The sequence below is a fragment of the Girardinichthys multiradiatus genome, chromosome 23, assembly GCF_021462225.1.
Source record: "Girardinichthys multiradiatus isolate DD_20200921_A chromosome 23, DD_fGirMul_XY1, whole genome shotgun sequence".
NCBI lineage: Eukaryota > Metazoa > Chordata > Actinopteri > Cyprinodontiformes > Goodeidae > Girardinichthys > Girardinichthys multiradiatus.
The window spans coordinates 45,075,986-45,098,859 of record NC_061815.1 but is presented as its reverse complement, the minus strand read 5'-3'; the positions used below and the strand labels follow the sequence as shown (position 1 = coordinate 45,098,859).

At 38.0% G+C, this 22,874-nt stretch overlaps 1 protein-coding gene across 3 annotated transcripts; it reads right to left on the bottom strand.

The window, feature by feature from the left end:
* Positions 1–3,037: 3,037 nt before the first annotated feature.
* Positions 3,038–15,394, bottom strand: tlx2 (T cell leukemia homeobox 2). Of its 3 annotated transcripts, XM_047352897.1 has the most exons (5): positions 13,062–15,392; positions 7,286–7,498; positions 6,748–6,985; positions 3,923–4,103; positions 3,038–3,437 (listed from the first exon to the last, which is right to left on the bottom strand). In XM_047352897.1, the coding sequence occupies exons 1-5, from the start codon at positions 13,513–13,515 to the stop codon at positions 3,426–3,428; spliced, it is 1,098 nt and encodes a 365-aa protein (XP_047208853.1). In that variant the 5' UTR covers positions 13,516–15,392; the 3' UTR covers positions 3,038–3,425. The 3 variants fall into 3 exon arrangements, with proteins under 3 accessions (XP_047208853.1, XP_047208852.1, XP_047208855.1); XM_047352896.1 differs by lacking the exon at positions 3,038–3,437 and having other exon boundaries at positions 3,887–4,103; positions 13,062–15,394; XM_047352899.1 differs by lacking the exons at positions 3,038–3,437; positions 7,286–7,498 and having other exon boundaries at positions 3,887–4,103; positions 13,062–15,394.
* Between the last annotated feature and the right edge of the window lie 7,480 nt (positions 15,395–22,874).

Sequence of the window (22,874 nt, the reverse complement as noted above, 5' to 3'; positions counted from 1 at the left end):
TAGACAGATGCCAGTCATCTGGGAACAAAAAGCGCGTGTTTGTGTTGAAGTTTGCAAAACAGACACGCATTGTGAAATGTGGTATTTGTCAGCAGCAGCAGGTACAGCCAAGACTAACAAGAGGCCAGCGTTGTGCTCACAGTCCAATGAAAACCAGCAATTTGGTGCCATGAAGAAGAATCGAAGCACAGCAGGGATCATTTTTGGGTGACGTTTGTGGTGATGATAGCTCATTTGCGAGCAGGCAACCTGAATGATGTGTTTCCTGCTCTTGTAAACAGGCAGTTTTTTTTTTGTTATGACTAAGATGATAAACACTTCCACAATAAACTGGTTGATAGCAAACTGTTTATGACTGTCTGGTGCGTAGGTGGCAAAGATTCACAAAGACAACAATTAGACCAAATAAGAGCGGAGGAGTGAAGCTCCAAACCAGGAAAGATTGTTTTCCAAGAAGAATGTAGATGAGTTTAAAGCCTGTGATTTCCTATCATCGTGCTTATGGTATGCAAACATACATACAGTCATGGTCAAAAGTAAGTACACCCTCTATCAATTGAAGGGCTTTTCCAGGTTAATGAGAAATGATAATGATGTGATCTTTACCAGGTTTAAGAATTATTTAAATCAAACTAAGAGGGCACAAAAACTCAGAAAAGATATTAAGCAAAAACAGTGGTGATACTAAGTAATGCAAGACCCTTGCAAACTCAGTGATTTCTGTATGACTTTCTCAGCCTCTCACATAGCTGGGGAGGAATTTTGGCCCATTTCTTTTTCTTTTTGCAGCACTAGAGGCCCTTATCTTTCAGTTTTTCCAACAGTAGGCAGACAGGAAATAGAGGCTGAGAGAGGGGGAAGACATTTGGCAACGGTCTCCGGGTCCGGGACTCGAACCCAGGATGGTCACTTCAAGGAGTGTAGCCTCTATACATGCTTAACTCCCACAACACCAGCACCGCGAAGGGCCAACTCTTTCTTTACACAGTATTGCTTCATCGTTAGCGTGAACCAGTTTTAGCCAAACATCAGCTGTTGGATAGACGGCCTATACAGGGGAAGATTGACTCAGAGACTGCAGAGTGCAAAGGTCATAAAAGCCCAAATCGTCAACCCTAGACTACCATGCCCTACAGATGATCAGGTACAATTCTGCAGATAAGCTGTATTTGGTTTTTGGCCAAAAACTCTATTTGGTCTCATTTTTTTAAGAGACACAGACGTTTTTGTTTCATACAGAAGGAACTCTGGACATTGAGTGATATGACCTGGGGGGGAATTTGCTGGGAAATCTAATGCTGTGAAAAGTTGTCTTACAAATTGCTTGGAAATGACCTTATTGCCTTTCTTAAAGTGATGTGCAATAACTGTTGTTTCTTTACGGTTACATCAAGGTAACCCCCTTCCCCTACATTTATAGATGTAATTAGTTATTCAAGTGCATCTGATTAGCAGCACCCAGCTGCTACGATGCCTCTTAAACCCTATGGAAGCTCCAGGGGTGTACTTTGTTTTTCAAACACAACTTTTCATTTTAGATGCATGTTTGATTAATAAATAGTTTCCACATGGAATCTGGCTCACTTCAGGTTTGGATTAAATAACTCTAGAACCTGATAAAAACAAAGTAAGAGTTTTTCAGCTTTTCCTTTTTGTCAGACTTAAATGTTTCAGATCATCAAACAAATGTTATCATCTGACAGAAATAACCAGAGTAAAGAGAAAAAACAGCTTTCAAACAATTATTTCATTTACTAAAAGAAAACATCTATCCAAATCTGTTGTTGTTGAATCGTGAACTCTGACCCTAACTGAGGCAAGTGAGGCCTGCAGTCCTTTGGATTTTCTAGCTTCTTTTGTGATCTTCTGGATGAGTTGTTGATGCACCCTTGAAGTAATCGGTAGGTCAGACACGCCTGTCAGGATTCACCAGTGTTTCATATTTTCTCCTTGAATATTTCTCTTCTTGTGGATAGTGCTCCTTCACTGTTGGTTCCTTACAAAACCCAAAAAAGGCTTTTAACTCTTTCCAGACTGTTAGATGTCAGTGAGGTTGTTTCAAATCAGTTCTTGGTTTTCTTTATGATTTCTGACTTCTTTTAGTTCTGTTTAAGGGATTTCTTGATTCTACAAATCTGTCAGAAAACAGTAGGTTTGGCTATTGAAATAGAAATTCAAAAATGTGGTTAATTAAATTAACCAAGAGGGTTAAATATATGTTTTCATCAGGGCCAGGTTGGTTTAGCTGTTTCACTTAATGAAGGAAATCATATTTTGAAAACTTCTTTTTACATTTACTCTGGTTATTTTTTATACTGTGTGACAAACAAACAAAAAATAACAAAAACAATCTCTAAGAGGGCAAATGCTTTTTCACGGCACCGTATTATTAAAAGGTTGACCGACCTGGCACAAAAGAAAATATATAAATTGGCTTATTAATGCTATTATTTGTCTTCACTTACAGCTGATATGAAACAAGGCAAATAGGAAGAATGGAAAATGTGAGCCGCCTGGGAGGTAAGACACACATGTAATGTAGTTGAGTTTTCTTCCTCATTTGCTGAATAAATCTTCCTTTAAACATGCAACATTAAACTGCAGAAACAAATGAACAAATCCAGGATTCTTCATATCCAACCTTTACAAATACAGAAGCAAGACTAATGCTTTTCTCTGTCACCATGTTTGAGCTTGTGCTGGTATTGATTTCAAACGTTAATTTATCCATGAAGGGTTTTTCATACTGTCGTTTGGCACCGCCTCGCTCCACATGCACACATGGGAGCTGTAGTCATCAGTTTTTATGGATTAAAAAATAGCTACCGTGCTCTCTTACAGATGCAGGTCTGTGGCATCTTACCTTTGGGTGGTTTGAAACTTTAATGCGTAATCACAAGCAAATCCCGTGAGGCTGGCTGCTCCCTAAAATCATAAAGCATTATTGCGTCTTTTTCATAATGGCGACAAAAACAAAGCCAGGTGGTGAAAGAGCCCAACAAACGACAGACAGAGGCAAGGAAAAGAGAGAGGTTGGTCATCGTTTCGAAAAGTCACAATATCTTTTAATATAAAACACTTTTGATTTTAACATAATGAGGAATCCATTATCAGGACCAATCCACTACATGTTGAGCACTGCAGCTGGGGAGGAGATCCACCTCGACCACAGCTGACTTCAGTGGTTCCTCTGAGTGCACACAGAAAAGGATTGAAACATGCATTTTACTACATTGTACAAAGTCATAAGCAAAAAAAATGGAGGCTGTATATTTTCCATCACTGGCAATGAGCCTCCTGCTGCCTTGCAGGGGGGGGGGGGGGGGGGTCCGGAGGCAAATGAGGGGTCAGTCTTGGTAGTTGGGCATGTACAGAGGTGTCCGTTTGTTTCCTGGCACTTAGTGGGGAAAGTGCCCTCTTCTCTTTTAGACGGACAGCTGAAGGAAAAGCGGAAACTTGGTGTAAGGCAGGATATAACTCAACAGACTTTAGACTTCTTAGATAACACTTGTAGACTTGCTTAATTTTGACAAACAGCATCTAAGTGCGGCTCCTGTGCTCTGAGGTCCACACAGTGCTATTTGTAGATCCTGACAGTAACATATAGTCGTCTCTGTCTATGTTCGCTCCCCCATCATGTTGCTCGTAATGATCAATGAGTGAGGAAGCACAATGTCCACTCAGTCTTTCCCTGCAAAGCCAGCACCATTTCCTCTGCCTATGATCTCCCAGATAAGTGAGAAGATTTTAGGAAAGAAGATGAAAAAAATTCCTCACTTTTGTCCATTTCTACTGACAGTACTTGGATATAGGCATTTCATTCCCAACTTTGTCCCTTTCCCCTCCCTCCCTTTTCTCTTCCAGACACACATTCACACCCACACAGTCACACCACAGAAGCCACAGAGGTGACGGAGGTCACCTTATTGTCTTCTGCCCAAGGCTGCAAATTCTGCAGGGCGTAGAGGGAGGAGTTATGCAGGCAGAGGGGATCCGGCTGGAGCGGCTGGCTCAACGTCTTCTGGAAAGCTTCCTGCTGAAGCTGCAACATCAGCCGGTTGGCCTGCTGCCTCTCTGCCTCCCTTTCCTCTGCAGTTTGTCTCCTGAGGGAAGGAGGAGACTGATGGTGAGTGGAGAATCATTTAAAACCAAATTTATGTTCAGTTTTATTGGGCTCGTACAGAAATTTGTTACAGCATAGCATTTTAAGTAAAGTATTATTTTTAGTATTTAATTTGGACTGTTTAGATTTTTTGATAAATTCAGATCTTAAACACAGTTTAAAAATATAAAAAATTTGAAAACTAATATATACTGTAAATAAAAAAAATCATAATAATTGCATTAGGAGAAGCTAAAGTCTAAGAAGAAATTCCTAATAAAAACTTTACTCCAAAAAATATAAAACATTTTTTCTTTTTCTAAGAACAAAATAGGACCAAAAACATAAAATTAAATAAAAAAATTAACTACAAAAATGTATTTTCCAAAACTCATTTTTATTTGTTTATTTAATTATTATTAAACAAATATTTATGATAACTGCTCGATCAGAGATGTCATAAAAAACATTCATACATCAGGCAGCTAAAATCTGAAGAAAAAAGAAAACCACAACAAAAACCTCCTTAGAAAAATGCAGAAATAGTACAGCTTTTATTAACATTAATTGCCAAAAAGATGATTATTAATATATTTCTGATAATGAGTCTAACGGCATGCAAAGAAAAAGGATGTGAGGGCTGAGGAAAGAGAAAGGAAAACATGTTGCAGGTGAAACGCTGCTTATCTACAAACTGGCTGCTGCACCTGAATATTCATTCAAATCCTGTGCCACCGGATTTAGTTCCAGTTCCCAGACGGCTGCTGACAGACATAAGTGGCAGGAGCTGGCGAGAAAACGTTGCTAAAAGTGGGGGGGGGGGGTGATCCTGCCTCAAGGTGAAAACATACATTTGCTTTCTGTTTGTTTGAGAGCGACACCAGTGAAGCACAGCCTGTATATCCGTTACGTCAATTAAAGGAAGAGTTTATACTGACTGTGTCTAAATTTCTCCTTAGCTCTAAGTGAAATATTGATTTTATTTAGCAAGAACTGAATTCAATAATTAGGTCATTCTTTGTGACATATGTTTGAAAGATCAGTAAAGTGAGGCCTTTGTTCTTGATGTACGTGCAAATTATACCAAGAAATCCTCTGAGAGGAAAGTAATGTACGAAAAAGCTGATGTCCTTAAAATCACTAGTGAAATCTGAATGGTAGGAATCACAAGCAGGAGCACACCTCTGAACAGCCCCTGTTTCACGCACACCAACCTCCATCCATTAGCCACACATTATTGTTAACAGCATTATCATAATCTGATTCCCTGGCTGTTGATTCGATCATCGTCTTGTTACCAGCGTGGTCGTCACGCAAAGACATCCCTCACGCTCATCCGATCAGATGCAAGGCTAACGGGGAGAGCGCAGCATAAATCTTAGCAAAAGTAGGAAATCAGAAAAATGAGTTAAACCAATTCCCCTGTCACACCCGTGACATGCCGCTCAGTCAGGATACACTTGGCTGGTGTTTTATTATGAGCAGACTCATTTTATTACAACATGTGGTGCAGACTCAGAGTAGATGATGTAATTGTTGGGAGTTTTGTTCTGTAAAAGAACCTGTTTTATTATTTTAAAGCAACATTTAACAAAGTAGAGAGTCTTACAAAAGTACTAATACTGTCTTAACTTTTTCACAGTTAAAAACAACATAAAAACAACTAATTTTAAAATATATTCTAATGGTATTTTATATGACAGTCCAACAAAGGCAGCATCAGGTCGTGGGGATGCTTTTCAGGTCAAACCTGAAAGAAAACCTGCTAGATGCTGCAAACGATTTTAGACTGTGGCGGAGGTTCAGATTTTATTTATAAAACAAATTCAGATACTATTTCTATTTTTTCCACGTCACAATTATACATTACTTTGTGTCTCTCACATAAAATCCTAAGAAAATATAATAAGGTTTGTGGTTTTAATGTGACAAAAGAGGTATTATTACTTTTTTAAGGCACTGTATAGACAGCAAGTTAATTTACTCCGACATGCAAAAATATTTTTACCTGTATATGAACTGTAATTGATATAAAGACATTTAAAAAGCATTAAGGTCATTTAAGCATAAAAACCCTTAAGGTAATGGCTTAAGGTAATTTAGCTCTCTATAATTTGCTTTTGAAATATGCGTCCAGCTCCTTTAACAATGGGCAGGGCATTACAATTTGATTTTCTACTCATTTACCTCCAAATGGCTTTAAACAACAATTAGTATGAAGTGTGTGTGTGTGTGTGTGTGTGTGTGTGTGTGTGAATGGATTTGGCTCCTCCAGTGAGTGTTTCAGTATTGCTTTGGACAGCAGGTTTCTAAAAGGCCTTTCAGGAGGCTCACCAGTAATTGTGCTTGGTCAAGTGAACCGACCTCGACAGGCAGCTAAGCTAAGCAGAATAGGTGTTGTGTTTTACAAGCCCTTCAATGCTTCAGGTTCAGCTAGTTGTGCTCAAGGTAGGATCTTTATGAGGAGTTTAGAAAGGAAGTAAAATGCGATGCCCTTGTAAGGTAAAATTTCTCAAGCCTCTTTGTTTTGCTTTAAGGGACCAGGTTTGAGGGAGAAAACAAGTAGGCTGTGACACGGGGAAGAGAAAATCGACATGCTTCACTCACAGTGGATGAACACCCCTTTCCCTTTGCTGCAGTCTTACCGCCATTTTGTCCGCCTGTTTTGAAACCAGGTCTTGACTTGTGCATCTGTCATCTTGAGGGCCTTTGCCAGAGTGGCACGCTCAGCCGAAGCCAGGTACTTCTGCCGATGGAAGCGTTTTTCCAGCTCGCAGATCTGCACCCGGCTGAAGGAGGTGCGGGGCTTTTTTCTCTTGGGCGGCGTCCGGTTCTGGTACGGGTGGCCGATGCGACGGGTCACGGAGAAGGGTGAGAGGGCGGCTGGAAAATTGGGCGGTAAAAGTCAACCCATTTTGCTTTTACAAAGTTTAAGATGTAAATTTAATTTCACAGTTTTGTGTTTCTGAAAGTTTCTTTGTCCTCTCATAGACACAACGTATAAAACTTCTTATTGTAAATGTAAGTTTAATGTGTTTTTTATCTGAACTCTGGAAATGCAAGCATGCAATAGTAGATGAATAAGTATTACTGATTTTACAAAAAGTACGCAAGGCAAGAGATCCTATCAACAATCAGCTGAAAGGGGAAAATATAATTATTTAATGGTTGGGGGTGACTCACCTGGGCAAGCCCCCTTTGGAAAAGGATAGTCTGCCAGAAGACCATTGCTGTCTCTCAGGTGAGCAAGCTCGGGGTAATAACATTTGGCTAATGTCTCCACCGTGCTCCAGACAGGGACCCTGCCGATGTCTCCCTTGGGGAGAGGACAGAGGGACCCGGCAGCCTCTGGCCCCCCTGTGGCCTCCCCAGCTCGGCTCTCCTCTGCCTCCTCCCCTAAAGGAAAGGGAGACACAGTCAGGTCCCACATCTGGAGTACAGCAGCAGTCGGGCTGGCACCGACCCATAGCAGCTAATCATATGAAGGAGGCCTAAATGATGAACAGACTCTGCTTTAATGACATTTACTGCTGCTGTCTTAAAGTTGGTCTTTTTAACCACAAAATGAGATATGTCTCATTCAGAGAAAATGAGAGTGGACTCGCAGGGTTATGAAGATAAATTGAACACAAACAGGCCATCCATAAAAACTTTAATGGTAGAATGACGTGTTAATGAAATACGGAAGCTAGGACACGATTTTCCTTAAAGTTTTTACATCATTTAAATGAACTGGGTATTTGCACAAAGAGTGGTCCAAACATTAATAATGTCATTAAGACTGTAAAGCGGTTACATATTTTCCAACTGAAATGATTTGCATGCAAACACTACAGATTTTCACCACAAATCTCCTGTGACAGTTTTTGGTTTGGTTGATACGGCTAACAACCCAGGGTGCCCTTCCATCAGGGAGTGGCAGGAGAAAACCCCCAAAACAGCTACCTGTCAGCTACACCCAAAATGATTTGAAGCTGAAGCTGAAGGCATCTAATTCATAACTTCCCGCATGGCACCATTTAAAGAGTTGTTTCACTCTTTCTGAAGGATTCTGGACTTTTTCTGCTGTAAATTGGTGCTAAATAAGCCGAATTCTAGTTGAAAATCTTTGATACTTTGATCAAACATGAACTGGTTTAACTTAAATACAATTACAGATTCATGAAACCTTTATTCTGTTTGTGAATGCCTTTTCATCTCCCTTTTTAGCATTTGGACGACATCAATTAAGAGAGGAATAAAACCTACAAGCGATTAAATCTGACTGGTCCGAAGATACGTTGTTTTTTTTACATTGTTGTTTTTGTCTCCTTTTCTTCATCTGTGTCCCATTAAACGAATAAAAATAAAATGCTTACGGTTTGTGTTTTTCTTTTCCGCATCTCACATGCAGGATATTAATGACAACTTATCCTCGGCATCATAAAATATCTATGAATCCTGTCTATTTTGTCAGTCGTGGGTAAACAGATGATCGATAAATGTAATGAGATCGTTGGCCATAGATCCACTCTCGTTCTGACAATGAACGGAAATCAAATGCTAAAAACAAAAAATAAAAACTGTGCATGTTTGTGTCGTTCTTCCCCAGCAAGCTGTTTGCCTGCTGTTTTACAGGGTGTTTATTTGTTTTTGTTTTGTCAGAGAAGCTCACCAGGAGCAGAAATGAATATGAAAACATCTGCATAGGTGTCTCCCCCGGGGCTGTGTGCTGCTGCTGCTATCAGAGTTTCAGTGAGCTGAAAATTCATTTGCTCGCACACACGATGACAGTTTGGATGGGAAATGGAACATGAAGCTATTGCCCATGCTGCAGTCATTTTCAAGGAGCTGCCAGAGTCCCCTGATGGTGCTGAACACGATTGCCAAATTGAGGCACACACGAGCAAATTATTTGTATTGAAAAGATGAGCAGCTAGATTCTGCTTTAACAGTGGGTCACATAAAGTTTACATCAGTGTTGTGTAAATTATCAACACACATTTAGTGTCTCACACAGAAGGCTGCATGTTTGCAGCAGTTCTAACCCTGACCTCTTAGTTTTCTTCTCTTATTGTTATTTTTAATCTTCTATGATATTTTTATTGGATCCTAACACAACTTCACATTAAGTTTTCACTCTTATTATCGCTCAATAATAATAAAATGGCAATTACACCCAACTGATGTAACTTTTGGGACATGGACAACCCTCTTTGGTATTTAATCAAGATTTTACACAAACAAAAAAAACTGTTTTATTTCTATAACTTCTCTATAAGTGGATTGCAACACCTTTACAGCCATTATCATTGACTTTTAGAGAAATTGTTGCCTAAATCAGCTTGGAGCCTTATGGGTCACAGAGGGAGAGCACGGAGGAGGCCTGTTGTTGCTCCCAGCTGCCGGTCTGGACAAATAATCCTGCATTAGGAGGCTATTTCAGGCCATCTGCGGCCTAACTAATGGGCCAGGCACACACGAGCACGTTCAGAGGCAACCAAACGAGCTGCAGGCTCTTCTGGAGATGCCAACTGCAGCAAGGCATTGCTTTACAGACTGAACTTAGATTACATGAGTGCTGCTGCAATGCATGAGCCAGATGTAAAAGCTTTCCGGACTAACACCAAAGGTTGTAGTAACTGTGCAGAATATAAGGAAATTAAAATGGCATTGAAATATTATATTTCATCGTTTATAACTAAAATTGTCAATGCATAACTTATTAGATAAATAACAAATTTTCCTCTTGTTTTTTTTTTTTGCAGAATAGGACCAGCTTTTGTAACCGTCTGCTTTTGAATATTTGACTTTTTTTATTTAAGTGAAATAAAACAATATTTACAGCAGAAACAATAATGACCGCATATAGCATAGTATGTATATAATATATAAAATTTATAATGATAAAAACAGTGCTTCTAGTCATTTTATGTCCTAATATTAATTTAATAACCTTGACATAAACACATGTAATCAGTTAACAGCTCGGAAAAGAACCTGTGTGGATTATTTATTAGGATCGGATGAAACCTTATTTTATAAAAGCAAAAGCAAATGAAAACAGAAACTTTACAAAATAATTTTTACTCTTTTATTAAATGAAACAAAACGAAAAATAAAAAATGAAACGGGTGGAAATACAAAATATCCTTCCTCCGTAACACAATTTAGCATACGCATTATCGAAAAAATAAAATGCCACCGTGGAGAATATGTTTCCCATAATAAAACCACTTATACTTAATAACACTTCTCGGTGACAGCGCCTCCCTTCCCCACTGCGGATATTACCTCCGCAGCAATCTAATAAATATATCCGCGAAGGATTCTAAGGGGGGATATTGAAATATAACGTGAACATACATTGCTATTTATTACACAACACGGAACAAAAAGGAGCGGACTCTGTTTTCCGTCACACTGAAATAAAAACAAGCAGCGCCGGAAGGAGTTATGCAGCTCCCAAACACGCATTTACAGCAGAGAGAAAGGCTGTAATTAGGCTTTATTGCTGCTAGGTGAATTATGGAGCTGCTCATCTGTATCATGACACTGAAATGCGTCAATAATCCACATTATTTATGCATCATAATCATCATTATTCTTATTATTAGCGAAAGTTTAGATGCTAAAGTCGGTGATTTATTACCTGGATATTAATTTAAATACGTTCTGCTCTGATTTGACTATATTAGATTTAATCCAAAACACATCAATATGTACCTCTTTATTTATTATATATTTGGTTGTTTGTTTTATCACATTTTAATGTAAAACATTATAAGTTCGTATTTAATATTTAATTTAATATCTAACACTTGTGCTTGTTTTTTGCTAATTAATGAACGCTTTAATTTAGCTTCTAATGGCTATTGTCTATTTAATCTAAATTATATCTGATATTTCCTTACATTTACTTGTATTTATTTATCTATTTATTTATTTGTTTGTTTGTTTGCTTGTTTATCAATTTATTTATCCTTTTTATTTTTTTGTTGTTGTTTTTTTCCCCCACGTTCTTTGTTATGATAAATTGGTCAACTCTGGTTAAAGTTCCAGTGAAAAATGAAACATGAACTCTAAGCTTTAAACTTTTTTTTTTTTTTTTAACGCATTTTATCACACATCAACTAGGATTGCTTAAGGGATGAATTGATCATATTGATGCAAAATAAACCTAAAATGGACATAAATCAACTCTGACTGATTGGGTATTAGATTACTCTCAGTCCGTTTTCCAGATGCATTACTGAGGCTCATAGCGTCCTATGCATCTTCATTTTTCTGCGCCTGTCTGATTGTGCGTTGGCCACCGTGATGAATGGTGGTGAATTTCTGCCCCATATAACGTGAAAAACGAGAGTCTGCAGCGCAGTTTACCGGGTTTCGTTTACATCCCCGCTAAACGAGCTCCAATGAACGCCAGTTACACAGCCCAAAAGCCTTTTGGCAAAATGTTGAGCTGATTTGAGCTGCACTGGAGCGCATTTTTCCTCCTCCGGTTTCATCTTGGAAAGGTGAGAGGGGAATAAAGAAATGGAAAGAAACACTCAAACTTGCCACGAGGAGAGATGATTTATAGCATTTTGTGGGAAACATAGCGCGACAAATCTGTGATGTTTCTGCTTCCTGATGGAGAAGGCGCTCCTTCTGCGGATCTTTGGCTGATCAATACAGAGGGAAGAATATAAGCAGCGAAATAATTACACAAAGCTGAGAGAAATTAAACGAGGGGCCCTCTGTGACTATGAGTAAAATTGATAAGTCTATTTACACTGTATCTTTTTCCAGATGACATATCGTCCACCAGTATTGAATAATTAATCAGGTAGAAGGATCTAAAATATGAATATTTAATGCGTGGAGATTATGACGCGTACGCGCATTCCAGGATGTTTCTCATCTTTACCCCTAAAAGTAGGAGATTATTGAAAAATACAAATCAAAATCGATTTACTAAAAACATTTATTAAGGAAACAACGTGTTTTATAGAACAAACAGCCATGACAGTCTTTAAATGTATATCTGCCTTATTTTTCATTTTTTTATTTTCTTACAAACTTCTATCTCATATTTTAGTTTTCTGTCTGTATTTCTGCTGCATTAAAAGCAAAGTTGTTTGGAAGTTTCTAATTAAAAAATAAGGACATAAGGATAAGAGTGTTCATCAGTTTTATTTTTAGACGTGTGCATGTAGGTCATATATAAAAATACATTAAAACATGTTTAATATATGATGGGAGTTATAGTCATATGATATCATATAATAGCAAAATATCATTAAAGAAATGTCAACTTTCGTTTTTAAAACAAAAAACAAAAAATGTGATTATTATATTACTAAAAATTTGGATAAATCGTGTGAAGTTAATTGCAACATTGGGATTGTTACTTTGTCAAGAAATTAGAATTTCAAGCAGGAGCGAAAATAAATATAAATTCGTCATAAATATAACGAATAATAAAGCTGAAAGACTGACGTTAACTTCTGAGCTCGTTTAAATTTTAAATATTACAAATGAAATAATAATAATTTCGGCACATGTTAATATTTCTGTGACTCATCCGTCTGCTCTCTCCAGTGTCTCATAGTGGAAGAAAAAAAAAATCATTCATCCTCATAAAAAAAAACAAAAAAACGGGGAGCGTCGTTATCCGTCATCCGCTGTAAATGGAGAGTGATTGTCCAATACTGATTCATCAGCACGTCTCTGTCAATTTCTGCACTCGTTCATCAGGCTGCCCTTCCAGCATAATAAAAGTGACTCTGTGAGCGCCTATATGATTCGTTATAGATTACAACCTACAGATTAAAACACCAGATCGGCTTTGGTGCAGACACCCACCCTGCCTGCGCAACTCTCCTCTCCTTTCTATTTATTACTTATCTGGATTTGAACGGAACGGGGTTTAGAGTGACGTAAATCCATCTGGGGAAAAAAAAAAAAAGAAACACCACAGGTGATTTTTTTTTACCTGTTAGTCTGTCCTTGGCAAACCTCCTACTGCTCTCCATCCACGGGAAGGTGAAGTTCGCCGGATTTCCCATTCCCATCCCGGGCACAGTGGGGATTCCAGGGGGCGGATGAGGCGCGGCAGCGGCCGACGGTGGAGGCGGAGGCGGCATGGGTCTGTGCGCCGGCACCCGGATCACCCCGCCCGAGTTCCCAGAGTTCACATTTACGTTCATGTTCATGCTGACGTTCATGTTCATGTTGACGTTGTAGGAGCAGGCCGGGTTGTAGACGCTGTTGTAGCCGCTGCTGTAGACGTTGGGGGCCAACGCGTAATCCGGGTCGCCGGTCCGGTTGGGCAGCATGCACCCGCTGGACTGGTCCGAGCTGTTGAGGATTTGGTCAATTCCGAAGCTGATGGGCTCATGCTGCTGCTGGTGCGTCTGGTTCACCTCCTCGATCCCAGTGTGCTCCATAGTTTATTTCAGTGATGATCTCTCTAGATTTTAGAGATGTAGAATTTTCGAGTCTAGGGAAATTAAACGGTTGTTCTTACAGGACTGTTCTGTTGAATTTAAGCATCAACTCCCAGGAAACCAATTACGCGTCCGGTGCTATCCAAAATCATGCCATTATTTCTGTCCAGCAGTGGGATCGACTGTTTCCTAAATTAAATGCCAATCCGTCTGGCTAAGAAAAAGCTTAGCCTATCCATCTTTAACAGAGCTCTCTATCCAAGTGGATTAGAAACACGGAAGCCTATCAACGAAGAAAATGGTCGACGACGCCCGATGATTATCCAGAGAAGTTTACTCACTGACCAAAATCCGCGATTCTGATATGAAGCAGCTCTCTGGCGAGACTTGATGCGCTTTGTTCGCTTACTCTGGCATTCCATACGCAGGAAACATGGCAAAATGACCGAGCTCCTCGGATCAAAAACAAAGCAGGACAGAAAAAAACGGGGAAAACCCGAGGAAAAAAAAAGAGGAAAACAACAACAAAGCGCTGACCTCGCTGGCTCGGATATTAATTGGAGGTGAGCGCTGAAAGAGGGCTCTGTTGTGCTGAATGGTGAAGTGCACTTGCAAGCGTTCCAGCAGGTGAGACTGCCCTCTGCGTAACAGCGTAAAAAGGCAGCCATTCGGTCCTCCAACCAGCCAACCCTCCCTCTCATCCCTCATTCTCCTCCTCCTCCCTCCTCCACCATCAGGACAGTTGTTTTGCTCGGATGTCTTAAAGAGGCCGCAGCATATGTTGTGCACAGTTTTTCAGGTGTTTAAGGATTTGTGCGTTTTAATCAAACATTATTGCGCTTTTAAATTGAAACTAAAGACGCAACAATCAATCGGCCAGAGATCCGTGATCGGTAGGCCAAATTTAGATTTATTTCCCCTTTCGTTTTCAACCCTAACATCTCACAGCATTTCTATCCGTAAATGCATCATCCGAAACCATGCACTTGTATACATTTTTTACCTAATAATAATTGGATAAAGATTAGGGACATATGCTGTGATGCATTAAACGGGGATAATCTTGTGACTCCATTTTCTATTTGAGTCAAACATGCTACGTTTACCAAATAATTTGCAGCACATATTTTTTCTTTTATACAGCAATTTATAGTCCTGGATTAAAATATTAGGTCAAAACGATTGTGATTCCGACCCAAAGAAAACCGGAAGTCGGTGTTGGCCATAAAAAAGCCTGATTGGTGCATTTCTAATTAATACTGCTAATTATGAAAAAAAATTGAGAAATCCAGTCTTTTCCAGTATAGTTTTAATGGCATAAAGGTTTCATGAGAAGCATTTTGTTAACTATAATCTATAATCCCAAAATGTAACAAATAAATAATTTATATGCAATGATTCAAATAAAACAGGAAAATTAATTAATTAATTAATGCAGTCACAATTATCTAGAAATTGCAATACATTCTTAAATCAATAGTTAAACCGAAAATAAACTGAAGTAGTTGATTTAAATTCAGATATAATTTTTACTGTCACTTGGCATAAAATCCCTGATTTCTGATTGGTTATCCTGAAAATCAAGTTCACTTCTGACCAATTATCTTGAGCAAAGCTCTATTACAAATTAGATGAATGTGCTGCAACATGACCTCGAAATTATTATATCTTTATATAATTGTAAATAAAAACCATATAATTTTTAAGTACATTTGTTTAATAATATAGCTAGTACATTATTTATCTGTTTGCTTTTAATTTCATTGATTGTTGACACATTTAAGCTGTTGTTTAAATGTACATTTATGTTTTGAGGTGTGACACTGTTGGAGCTCCATAGTCTAAGGTTTTGCAATAAACTGAAACAAACCAAGAAACCCCTTTTCCTTTCCTTTTATCATTATATTTAAATTATGTTATCAAATTAGGATAACTGATCTGCAAGGACATTTGCATATGCAGCAGCGGACATCATATGTCTGCTGTTGGATTTGTTGGGAACCTAGCAGAAGATTTTAAGCTCTTTGCAATCTTAATTACATGCCCTGACTGTTTGCGCAATAAAAAATAAAAAAAAACACATTTCCCATCAAGGCTGGTCAAAAAACAAACAAACACCAACAAAATATATCAAATGATCAATGAGACCAGAAGGGCATTATGTCACGACCAGATCCGGATTGTTGGGGCCCTGCACGTTTGCACCAAGACATTTTACAGGATGAACCACACAGTAAGCAGATTTATGCGAGTGAGGCTGTCTGAAGCAATAATTTGTTGCACTTTGAGGGAGAATGAAGCCATAAATTAGTTGAAATTTTTGGGAAGTGTGCCTGGTAGTAAGCCTGGTTAAAAGGCACTGATGAGCCCATTTCACCACAAAGTAATGCATAGATAGATAGATAGATAGATAGATAGATAGATAGATAGATAAATAGATAGATAGATAGATAGATAGATAGATAGATAGATAGATAGATAGATAGATAGATAGATAGATAGATAGATAGATAGATAGATAGATAGATAGATAGATAGATAGATAGATAGATAGATAGATAGATAGATAGATAGATAGATAGATAGATAGATAGATAGATAGATAGATAGATAGATAGATAGATAGATAGATAGATAGATAGATAGATAGATAGATAGATAGATAGATAGATAGATAGATAGATAGATAGATAGATAGATAGATAGATAGATAGATAGATAGATAGATAGATAGATAGATAGATAGATAGATAGATAGATAGATAGATAGATAGATAGATAGATAGATAGATAGATAGATTCAACATTTGCTGTGAAATGTGGCGCATCTGATTTGCACAGATTATTTAACCTTTCTCTGCCCGAAGCGAAGACGTTGATCGTCTGGGTCTCAATTCAATAAAAATGATAAATGACTTATAATAAAAGCGCGACACGGGGAAAAACGAATTTAATATATCACCGTTTTATTACGCACTTATTTCACTTTCCGTGCGAATAAAGATATCTCTCAACTGCACAAGGTGGCTAGAGGGAAGCATAAAAATCAATTGTGTGAATGCGGGGCCATATCAATAACGCGGTGCGCGGACGATGAACGGTGCGAAGGAAAACACCGCTGCTGTTCTGCCTGTTTATGTTTGCGCGTCACAGGGAAATGAATTGAACAGGGAGGAGAGGATGCACCGAGCTCAGATCATCTTACCGACAAGATAATTGGCCGTTTATGCAGAACCAGGAGGATCTATGGGCAGGAGGGACAATAATGTTGGATAGTCTGTTGGGCTGAAAGACATCTCTCTCTTCCTGTGAAGGGGTGATGCAGCTGCAGAGATGTGACGTCTGACTGAGCGGTGCAGCGCCAAACTAATGCTTACAGGCATGAGCAGGGTTTCCCGACACAATATAGCTGACGATTGAAAGCAATAAAACATAATCAGCTTTTAGACTAAACGCATGTTTATTTTACAATAAGTGAGCACATGTGAGCACGAATAAGTTGCTTTCTTCAGTTTCTTCTTTGTTCGTTAATGTTTTTTTCTGATAAATCCAGATTATTCATCGCGAAGAGCAGCCGGCCCAAGGCAGGTGCGAACCAACCCATTACTTAAAACCAACAGAGGGCCCCCAAGAGGGCTTGAATTCTCACACCTACTTTTAATGATTTATACATTTCTATATTCTCAGGGATTAACACTGATGGCAGGACCTAGAAAGAATAGAAGAAACAACAACAACAACAAAAAAACTTAAATTGAGAAATATTCCTGAACATGTTCAATAAATTGGAAAAGGTCATATCTCACAGACAACCATAATAAAACATACATTTAAATTTTTTTTTAACCAACTGTACTTTAGTTGTTTATTAAAATTTCCATTATGAACAAGAATCTTAATTCCTGGTCGCAGTTGCTCCTCATGTAAAACAGTTTAATATCTTTTTTTAAATATTTGTCTGGACCTCTACCTATTTAAACATGCATTTTTATCTATGTTCATATTGTGTTTCATTAATTTGAAACAACTTCTGAATACAGTTTGGAAGGACATTGTTTTTTTTTTTTTATGTTTGTTTAGATGGATCAGAACCGTTTACAATTGTTATTGCTTTTTTCTGTAGCATGTTAACCATGTTAGTGTTAGCTTTATTTCATTACCCCATACCTCAGCGTCATGCCTCATGTATGGGATTGTTAAGGAGCTAACATGTCTTTGTTTTTCTAAGAAATTGCCATGGTTACATTTAGGCACAATTTATAGTCAATTATCACTCAATAAATCAGATTTCATAAGAATTGTATTCATCATAGGAGCCTTACTTTTGCCTATTATTAAATGTTACAAATTTAGTATTGCTATAAATAATTTAAGATTAATTTATTTATATAAAACAATTTCTTAAACCTTTCCCTTACCTTTCCATTGCACTTAAGATATTCCAAACATTTACTCGAGTGATTTAATGTTGTAACATCAGCAAATTAAGTGAATATTTGACTGTTTGAAGCATTACATAAATCATTTATGTGTTATATAAAACGTTTATGACCTATCACTAAAACCTGTGGTACACCACGAGTAACTTTTAGTAAATAAGACTCCACATTCCTGTTCTATACATATTGATGTTTGTTGTCAAGGGAACTTTTGTTCCAAGAATGTGTTATTTCTCTTACATCTCAAGCTGTCTCATCAGGAGTTCAGGGTCACTGGTGAAAAGTCCAGCAGTTAATTTCCTATCATTCATTACATATCTTCAGCTATCTTCATTATTGCCATTCAGGTGGGCCTGTTAGGGCTAAATCCATACTGACAATTAACCAATAAACTTATTTTTTCTATAAAGTTATAATGGTTTAATATTAAGACGATGGAAAACTAAAATCTCAAACATTCTTTGAGCTTACTTTTTAAAATTAATGTTAATTTACTTAAACTATTCACATTAATTTCAAATTTAATATTCACATTTTTTAGATGTTTTAAACAGACTGACAAATGTACTAATTTAAACCTGGTTTATTGCTACAAGTTTAATATTTTGTGGTGTTTGGGTCAAATTTTATGCATACTTTAACTGTAAATAAATCTTAATGAATAATTTCCAACTTTCTATGATAAGTGAGAGAAATAATGCTGTGTCCACATTATTTACTGTTGTCAAATTCTTAAACACTTTTTGCAAGTGCTTAGTAAGGCGAGGGGGCAACGGCTACCCCTATAAATCTGCTGCCAACCCCAGCAACTGCACGGCATATGCATATTTTGTATTATTAATGAAGGAAGAAGGAAAGGTCAGGATTTAATGAGTTGTGACCTTTTTTTTATTTTGGTTGATATTTTTTTTGTTATATAGGTACTTGAAAACATGAATTAGCAAACCCAAAGAAGGATTAGGAAAATCTTAAGTTCCACCACAGTAACTAAACTAAATAAAACCCTTGAAATGAGATTTTGGGATTGGTGTTCCAGTGGTTACTGGTGGGTGATGAACCCAACCGGAGTGGGCCCCCAAATTAAATTCGGCTAAAGGCCCCATCAAACCCTGTTAGGGGTCTGTTGGTAAGCATACCTTTATGTTAAATAATTTAAGTTTGAAACAAAAGTAAAATTCTAATAAAAGCCTTTTTATGAGTCAGTTGCTGTTTGTCTATTTGCACATGGAGCACAGCTGTGAAACCTGTAACCATCAGGAGCAATATCACAGATCTCTTTATTGAGACTGACAAGCCGATCCGTCCTCATCAGGACACCAAGTGTCTCTTTTCATTATTCTCACCCGCTCAGGCTGTTGGCCGTGATTAGCTCCCGCGTCTGCTGTTGGAAGGAAGCACCGGGGGATGACAGAGATTTGTTTTAAACTTATCTCATTTCTAATGTGCAGTCTGGGACTCTTTCTGGATATATGTGAATGTGTTTGTATTGATTTGGGTATTTTGGGATTTGTGATGAAAGGATTATATTCAGTCATTTTAAAAGCACCAGAACGCTTACATTTTAAGGACACATCTCAGAAATTAAATAATTTTAAGCTCACTTTATTGCTGTTTCCACACATACCAGTGTCCAGGGCAGGACTCAGGTCCGAGTGGAGTTTGCAGGGGCTTAGGGCTCCCTGCTGGCTTTGAATTCACACAGGACAAATGTCTTAATTACATACTAACAAAAACATAACAAAGTCCCAATTCAAAGCTAATTTAATAATTTCAGTTGTTTGTATCTGAGCTGGGAAAACATTTCAGGAACACTGTCACAGCTTGTAAAGAGATCATCTTTGTAACAGGCATTTTTTCTGGCCCATAGTCCCAGAAACATGATCTTTTCCAACACATCATAATGTAACATAATGCATTTTTTCTGGTCAGTTGCTGTAAATTAAGCTTCCAATTCTGGAAACTGTTAAAGTTTACTCAAAATATTCACATTTCACTAAAGTGTACATGTAGTTAAAGACTAAAATAAAAATGACAAGACCCCAAACTTGCTAGAATTCACTTTGGGAACTTTCAGGACAAGGACAAAATGAAGGACAATCAGGTGATTTTCACAAATAGCTGTTAAATTCTACGCCCAGGAAAGCTTTAAAGACCTACATTGGACATTAAATATTAGCAAAATAAAATAAATGTTTAAAACTAACACTTTATTCTACAAAGTGAAGTGACTAATGTGTCAGCAAACACATTCTGTCATATAATTAATCCAGTCTAATTCATCAATGACTCACTAGTTGCAACTGCTGCAAGACAAATTTTGTTGAATGCCGAATGCAAAAGCGATCAAGCATATCAATATAAAAATGAGGTTAATGATGCTGTGGTGACTCAAGTGAGCTCAGCTGGAGGTGGGCTCCTAAAGGAAAGACGTTGCTTTCAACCTGGTAGTCATGGGCTAAAGGAATCACCAAATAAAGGCTCTTCAGCAGCAATCCTTGGCTCTCAGGTTGTTGTTCCTGCAAGGACCCACATCCCCCACCTCATGAATAAAACTAAATAATCAACAAACATGATGGGGCTTTACATTATTTTATTTTTAACTAAACTCCTTGAATCATAAAGCAATCAGAGAATTGCCCAAGTGTGTGAGGTTTGAAAATGCAAACATGACGCAGTGTAGGACTGTTGCAGCAATTTTACTAATGCAATAAAACCGAGTAGCCAATTAAGATATACCCCCCGCCCCCCATCCCGCCACCATCTCGCTCACGCTCGTGCACGCGCACACAGCCGCGCGCGTGCACACCCCCTCTCTATTAAAATGAAAGCCCCTTGCTGACTTTGCCCAAAGGCGTTGTCTATGGTTGCCGGCTGTGCGTGATGAATCGTTATCTCCAGGCGATGCTGCTCGCCTGGGTAATAAAGTACCAGCAAAGCGGAGACAAAAGGAATTTGTCACAGTTGCGCCCCCTCTCCTCTACCCCCCGATATATTAGTGACCTACCGGCAGATTTAGCCTTGATTTAGTTTATTTTGGAGGGTGGGAGAGAGCGCGGAGAGGTGCGCACACCAAATTAAAATGAACGAAGCAAAAGGACAAGGTTATGCAGACCAAGATGCGCTGAGGCTGTTGGAGCAGGTTCATTTATTTTTATTTTAAATAAACGTCCCCTCCCGGGCCTATACAGATACATGCCTCTAAAACTAACCACATTATTCATTTCCAGGTGACCTTTTGCTGCGGTGTTTTTCTGTAGGACGCAAAACTTTACGCATGGTTTGCGGTGAACGCAGCTTCAGATATGCGGGGTTTTTGAACTCAGCTGACCAACAGCAACCGCAACTGCCTAACAGGCATCTCACTCTGTGCGAAACAATCAGATTAAGGTGGTATTTTTATTAAAAAGAGGCAAAATGCAGAAAAATGTTAATCAGTTGAGCCAAGTACTAAATATTTCATTTCGTGTGGTCTGTATAAATAAAAAAAGATATTTGTGGAATATTAATTAATTAAATGTTATTTTGACTTACATGAAAATAAAGAAATGGATAAGGTTAGGGAATTAAGCATACAAATTGTAATAAAAACAAATATGTACGGCTAATATAATTTATCTAAGATGTTAACAGAAAAATTACAATAATTGGTTGATTAAATTACGCAGCAGTTATGAAAACAGATTCTTCATAGCCACTGCTGTTAACTTGAGGTTTTATTTTGCGTTATTATTTTTGCTTTTAAACTTTTTTTTTTTGGTCATTCATTAGAGACTCGTAAAACAATATAAGAGAAAATATGATTTAATCGATAAATATGTGAAAATCTGTGTTTTCATCAAACACAAAAGCTTCATGCAAATATCTGCAAACCTTGAACACAGGCAAGCTGTTTATTGACAATTTCTTCAAAAAAATAATTAAAGCAGGCTGACAGACAAGAATCTGGGAATTGAAGAAGACAAAGATCTAAAGATAGCTGCAGAAAAAACCTGAGAAAAGCAAAACCAGACAGTAGGGACGTCCTGATAATGGATGTCCACTTGCTAAGTTGTCCGATAACACACTCATTTAAATTGACAGCTGAAATGATCCCAGACCCAAGAAGGAGGGGGAAAAATTGCCTCGGCAGTTCAGGATGTCAGAGATTACTATGATGGAGGCTGTCATCTTCTCCTCTCCCTGGTCCTGTTGGACTCTGTTGATGAACTTCAGAGCAGACACACCCAGAAACAACAGGGATTGTGAGGACCAAGAGCCTGCTTTGAGACGATTAAAATCAGGATTCTTTCGTTAAGTTAGCATCCATTCTGAATGAGTCATACAGTCTTTGACAATATGTTCTTACCTTGACTCCTCACCTGATAATTTAAGATATTAATCTGAAAGTTACTTTGCATTTTCCTGCCATGAGTTTCTACCAGATTTCTTCCACGTTGATTAAAAGTCTCACTTTCTTACTTCAAGCTGGTGAAAGAACAGTTGAGAGAAATACCCTGTATGATCTTTCATCCTGTTATGATTCAGTTATGATCATTCCATGGAAACTGAAACAAAACCTGCTCCTATCTTAACATCGCCTCGGAGGGAACTGTGCTCTCGCCCAGTAATGCTTTGACCTACTTTAAGGATTTCAATCAATCACAAAGAGCACACAAATATATGCATGTTAAACTTTTAACACCATCTGCTTATTTCCAAATATTTACCACCAAGACATGACCAGAATCCTTTCATGCATGCAAAACAGTCAGAGTCAGGACAAAAGTTTAAAGTTTTTTTTTATTATTATTCCTAAACAGAGTAAGCAATTACTAAACTGGTTTCTGGCCTATTTTCTAAGATTTTCCTCACTTTTAATTTGATTGTAGCTCCTAAGGCCAACCCGCTCCAAAACTCAACAAGGGGAGAGCATCAGTATTG